This window comes from Etheostoma cragini, chromosome 19 (assembly GCF_013103735.1).
Source record: "Etheostoma cragini isolate CJK2018 chromosome 19, CSU_Ecrag_1.0, whole genome shotgun sequence".
NCBI lineage: Eukaryota > Metazoa > Chordata > Actinopteri > Perciformes > Percidae > Etheostoma > Etheostoma cragini.
The window spans coordinates 2,586,015-2,592,605 of record NC_048425.1 but is presented as its reverse complement, the minus strand read 5'-3'; the positions used below and the strand labels follow the sequence as shown (position 1 = coordinate 2,592,605).

General features: G+C 42.1%; 1 protein-coding gene across 1 annotated transcript in view; it reads left to right on the top strand.

The window, feature by feature from the left end:
• The window catches only part of LOC117935205, a 52,938-nt gene that overhangs the window by 43,840 nt on the left and 2,507 nt on the right, over nucleotides 1-6,591 (top strand). The window contains exon 34 of the mRNA XM_034857343.1: nucleotides 6,459-6,542. Coding sequence (XP_034713234.1) covers nucleotides 6,459-6,542 — 84 coding nt within the window. The remainder of the gene's footprint in view (nucleotides 1-6,458; nucleotides 6,543-6,591) is intronic.

The following is a 6,591-nucleotide window of genomic DNA, read 5'->3' as shown; positions in this document are numbered from 1 at the left end:
TAACATCCTTCAGCAATTTGGGCTTGAAAAAGAGGACTTGGAACATCTCATCTCCTACCCTGAAGACCAGATCACCCCCACTAACCTGCCTTTCATCTTGCAGAAAATCCGCATCAAGAAGACCAAGAGAGCTTCAACTGCAGTTCAGTCAAAATCCTGTCACAATCCCCAACCCACCAGAAATGTAAGTGGAATGGACAGTCATAGTTTGAGCGGTTCTGGGGGGGCAGGGACGCACCAGAAGAAAATGTCATCAGCTGTTTTCCTGCAGAGTAAAGTGATTGACTATGGACAGACGGGCAAATATACTGGAGCAGTTGGGGATGAGATTGGAAAGACCGGTAGCAGTAAAGCTAACAGTGGTGGGAGTGGGAGTATGTTGCAGATGGACACTTACGATAGTAGCCGAAGAAATAGTTCTGTTTCCAGTCTCAGCTCTTGGTATAGTCCTATAATGACCTCTGTGGCTTCCCCGAGCAACGATCAGACCAAGCAACTGCACACGCAACCAAAACAGACTTTCCAAACAGTTCTCAGCTCTTTCTCTCTGCCAAAGAAAGATGTCAGAGTTCTTAAGTCCGAAGCCCCCAAACCCCTTCCTTTAAAAGAACCAGTGGCTGTTCAGCAGTCAGCCAAATCCCACCCACCCCCCACTCTACCACAGTACCCTGGTGTGCATCCCAGCCAACGTGGCCTTGTGCTCTTTGACAGTAATGATGCAATTGGCACTAAGGATCAGAGTCAAACTCAAGGACACAGCTTTACATTTGCTGAGATGAAGACACAGAAGCAGCCGGTATCGCAGACAGAGCAAGCAATGTGGCCTTCAGGTTTTTCTGCTGCAGCATCAGTTCCCTCTCTGTGTAACAGAGAATTAACTTGTATGAAGGTGAGTGGAAGTTTGCACTCTGTTTTCTCTCCCTTTTTAGGAAATTGTTGGTTAGTTATTTCAACATCTAAAATGATTAGGGATGTCCCGATCGCCGCTGCATTGGATCTGAGCCAATTTCGGCATTTTTTTAACTGATCGGGGGTCGGCATTCACCCCGTTTACTTTACTCCGGTCATGTTCATCCGCTTGTAGTGATCACAACCTTTGGTCACACATGCCCTGCACCACAGACACTCTGCCAGATTGCCTGGATGCCAGCTTTTAAACCAAAATAATAATCGATTCCTGGATGTATCGTGACTCTCTCTAAAACATTCAATGCTCGATTCCGATAAGTTAATAATCGATTCTTTAAAAAAAAAGTGTTGCTTTTTTATCTTGGAATTAAGGCAAGAGTGAAGGACAAAATTCACACACAAAAAATGACCAGAAGTAGACACAAAATGTAATATATATATATATATATATATAAATATATAAACACACACACACATATGACCTAATAAGACATAAAATATTTAGGCAAAACACACATAGGCTGTTGATCTACTTTATCACATTGCATCTCTCCACTCATGTTCCAAGAAGCCAATTCTCCACCTTTAAACAGACTGAGCCTCTGACATGGAGATCCCTTTTGAGAGAAGGTGACTTTCACAACCATATTTAAGTCTTCAACATGGAATGACTACACAAAAAAAACCTTGGTAATCGGTTGGTACCCAAAAAAGTACAGAGTTTGGTAGCCAGCCAAAGTCTCAGCGCTTATTGTTTCTGTTATGTCGGATCACTGCTGGTGGCTAAAGATTAAAAAAAAAAAAAAGATCTTTTGTAAAGATTTTTTAGACTCTCTTGGATATCCGTACAAATTGTGACTTGTACACAAAAGCAGATACGTGGAATAAGACACTTGGACTTGAGAGGCTCCAGAAAGAATTGTTTCTTTAAGGCTGCTGTAATGTTAAATAAAATATATCTTTTGCCAAACAATCACAAAAATGACGTTTGGGATGATAATGGGGCCTGTCTTATGGTGTTTGTGTGTGTGTTGTTCTGAAAACTAGGATCGGATCTCCCATCAGAATACTATCCTTCACCTTGAGAGCTGCAAACTTCCCCAAAAACAGTCGGTCTCTTTTCTTTGAACTTTTCCAGTTTTGTTATTTTGAGTAGTTTTTTTTCATAATCATTGCTCTTTTTTTACCCCACAGATACCCAGAGGGGGATGGTGCGATTGAAACGAGGCTCAGGTAAATTTAATAAGCTGGGCAGACACAGTGTGATTTAATTGATTGGTTGTGTTAAGGAAAAACTGATGACCAGCACAACTCATTTCACATGTGTGAAGAAGGTTCGAGAGACTTTGATGAATTACACAAAAGCACACGTGTCAACTTACACCACATGTTGTGATTTTTTTCTTTCTTTCTACATGGGCACAACATGGCATTTTCAAGCCTGTTTCTATCAGTTCAGGCCTAAAGTCCGTCCAAATCTATCCAACCAATGTCTGCCAGGTTTTAGTGTTCAAACACATTGCAACCACAATAATAATATTGTAATATTTCTTTCAGTCCCCTTCTGATTTTGGCAAAAAAAAATCCTTTGTTCATTAGGCTTTTTATGTCCATTGCTCTCTTCAGTGCTGTAGGTAAAGATGCCAAACTCTCGCCTTCGTCTCTCGTCTGTGACACATAAATTCTGAGATGTGTAATAACGTTTCAACAGACCTGATTATGAAATTACTAAATGTCTTACTGCAGAACAAATAAAATAAGTGCATCAACATCAGCATTTAGCCTCTTCAGATTGGTCAGGCACCCCCTGAGTTATCAAGACTGGCTGTGAAATGTTTGGTAGATTATTATTGTCATTTCCCCTGAACTTTCATCAGATCCCGGTCTCGTTCCCCATGGTATGAACGCCCTACCTCCTTCCGATATCGGTCATGTTCGAGGAGCCCCGAGAGACGATCGTCACCGAGGAGGAGAGACGGGAAACGGTTCTCACCACGGAGGAGAGGCAATAGACGATCAACTCCAAGGAGGAGCCGTGAGAGGCGATCATCGCCAAGAAGTAGCCATGAGAGACATTTATCTCCAAGGAGTAGCCATATGAGACGATCATCTTCAACCAGTAGCCCTGAGAGACAATCTTATCCAAGGAGGCAATCATCTTCAAGGAGAAGCCGTGAGAGACACTCATCTCCAAGCAGTTGCTCTGAGAGAGGATCATCTCCAAGGAGAAGCCGTGAGAGACGATCATCTCCAAGCAGTTGCTCTGAGAGAGGATCATCTCCAAGGAGAAGCCGTGAGAGACGATCATTTCCAAGGAAGCGTCACAAGAGACGTTGGCCACCAACGAGTAGCGATCAGAGACAATCCCCTCAACAGAAGGGCTTGATCACTGCAGAGAGCCTGGTTGAGAAACTACTGGAATCAACAGGTTTGAGAAATTTAAGAGCATGTTTAAAGACGTATTTTGTGGCCGGAGACCTTTTATGAAGATTTACAGTAAAGACTATGTTCATAGAAAGATCAACCTAACAAAGACCATGTCAATAATCTTCATCAAAATGTTTTTCAATGTTCAAAATTGTATTTACTTTTTGCTTGCCTATTGGGGAGAAACCGTGCTTCTTAGGCAAACATATGTATGGTGTGTAATTTTTACTGTGCTTTCCAGTGCTTCAGATTAGCATGTAAACTGAGTAGAAAACATTTTCCAGAGTACAAACTCAGGAGCAGCGCAACTCATTTCATGTACCTGAATTGGAAGACTGATGAATTACACTAAAGCATTTGATGGAATCTGAATTGAGGAGAAAATGTAGGCAGTGTGCTAGTCTTCTCTCTGAAGAGCCTGTCTTCTTGAAGGAGCATTGAAACCCAAGCCGGAGGCGTTGAGTGTACCTAAACCTTCAGTGTAAACAAAGATGTTACAGGCGCTGTCACTCCCCGATGTAAGTTGAGTGCAGATTCGAGTTGCGTATGCGTCACTTTGCGACAAGTAGCATACAAGATGCTAACAAGAGACTTCTGTAATGTCAATACAGTAAAAATGGACCTACTTCACGAAGTTTGTTCACTGCTGGCTACAAGTTAGCATCACACACAACAAAGGTTGTCAGTTGTTTGGCGTTTTGAGCTAACGTTAGCAATCAAGCAGCAATAGATATCTAAAGCATTCCTTAAATGATTCCCATCTTCTGTTATTGTTTGTAATGAGAAAAGTTTATTACTTTATTACTACTGGATTTCACAAATTTCAGTATGACACGTCATACTGTAAACCATTTAAATCCGAGCATGTGCCACTCAAATCTGCACTCGACTCACATCGGGGAGTGACAGGCGCCTCTGTCTGGTAATGTTAAGAGGTTAAGTTGGACACTGCCCTGATTGAGGCCTGGGTAGCACTCCCTCAACTCATATAGCAAATTCCACCACAACAGCTAATAAAGTAACAATCAAAAAAGCTGTAATCAATTAATGATAAATGTGATCATTAACTGTACATTTCTCGTGACAACAACCAAAACGTTGCAATTTTGTTGACACTCTTTTTGTCTTTGTCCTTCTAGCTTTGCAGTCTCTGTCAAATCAGGCTGACCTGGAGGCCGTGGTTAAACTTCTGGCTCCTGCCGTCCTGGCCAAGCTAGCCAAGAAGGAGCCTTCCTCATCTTCTACTGCGTCTTCTTCATCCATCTCCTCTACAGCAAAGAAGAAAGCGTTACCTAAAAAGCTCTCTAAAATAAATCTCAGCCTGCAGAAGGGAGAGGTAAGTTTGTCCACGTAGTGTTTGACCAACGACAGATGCAGTGTTTCCTTTAGGATCTTTTTTATGAGCAGTGGGGGCAGGTCTGTCCGAAACGATTACCCTGTTTCCTCACAAACGCACAAACCACACACAATGAAGATAAAGGATAAATAAACCGACATCAAGACGCAATGCCGCTCACTAAACCAACTTCAGACTATCGCTTCCCCCTTGGGGGGGGTGTGGACAGGCAGCGTAATTTAAAAAATACAATGAAGAATATATATAAGAAATCATGCTTAAATATAATTTTCTGTTGAGTTTCAGTCGGCACAATCACATATTTTATGCATATGGCAAAACTGTAACTTCACATATTTTGGGTTCTTACGGTTGCTATTCTCTCTTTGTTGCTTTTGTATTATCACCTTCTTCATCTCTCCTTCCTCTCCGTCTTTTCTCTCTCTCTTTGACCATGACTATCGTTCTACCTCAGAAATGCATTGAGATGGCCGACTCCAGCGATGTAACCAAGGTGGTGGAGAAATACAACACTTGCTCACCAGACTCTTTGAATAACACCAAAGCTTGGTACGTCCTTTTTCAAATTAGGGGTGTGAATTGGGTTAAATTAGTTGTATATGGGACGGATCGTTTTTTATTTAAGGGGCTACCGGAGGGATTTTGAGATTTTTAGTTGAAATAGACTTGACCCTCGCTTCAACACTGGATGAAAACTTGGAAATTATTTTACTTATTTCTTTTCACTATTTTCTGAGAATATCCCCTTTATCCACAAGTTTCAGACTGTACTTTTGTTTGTAATTATAGTTTGAAGAGCCTAAAACAGCGTCTACAAGATTCCAGTAACATCACACTAAAGTTTGAACTAGACACCATCAAAGCCGAGCACATTGTCAACATTGAAGAAGTTGGTGTTGAAGTGGGAGACACAAGCCCCGACCCCAATAGTTCCTCCTCGTCTAGGCACTCCCTCAGAGCGAAAAGAGAGAGACAAAGCTCAGGTGTGTCTTCTGTTGGCAAACAGACATCAACGAGGTATTCAAAAGACTCCCAGCACTCAAATTCTTCTTTATTCTCCTCACCCAAGTCGACTAAAGGCTCAAGCTCTTCTAGCTATGTGTCAACCAAAAAATCCAAGGGCTCATCTGAGCCCACCAATTCCCCAGAAGAGGCTAAAACTCTGGATGAATCTGCCAATGATGAACCACTCTTAATGACAAGATCTACCAGAAGAAAAAAGGAAAGAACCACTTGGAAAGATACTCCAGGTGATAAAACAATAAAAGAGGACACGCCAACGAAAATGAGGCACACTCCTGCCAGAGAATCACAGGAACAAAACAAGGAAAGAACTCCAACAAAAGAGGAGAGAGACCCTCTAAAAGGTAGCACGCCATCAAAGAAGAGTGATGAGGATGATGTAAAAGAGGAAATTGACTGGGATGCTATCTATGAAGTATTCGACTCTTTGGAGGACGAGCTTGTTAAGGGGGATCGGCCCGCTACAAAACAAAAAGGAAAAAGGGGAAGACCAAAGAAAGACGTTAAAACAACTATAAAAGACACATCAAAGGAGGGTGAAACGGATGCATCGGACAAAGTGGCTGATGAAGAAGAAGCGACATATCAGAATCTTAATTCTGGGGAGGATGATATGGTTAACGATCATCTTCCCACAGGGCAGTCAGACGTGAAAGATTCTAACAACAATGAAGAGCACACGAGGAAAAGTGAATCTCTCGCAGGAGCACCCAAAAAAGATGAAAAAAAGATTAATAAAGAGGCACCACCTGAAAAAGAAGACACAGCAACATGTGGCAGTACAGTTATGGAGGGAGGTGCCGAAGAGCTGGTGACTCTGGATGAGGTGGGAGCAGATGAGGCTGGAGAGGAAAGAGCGCCAGAGAGCCAAGAGA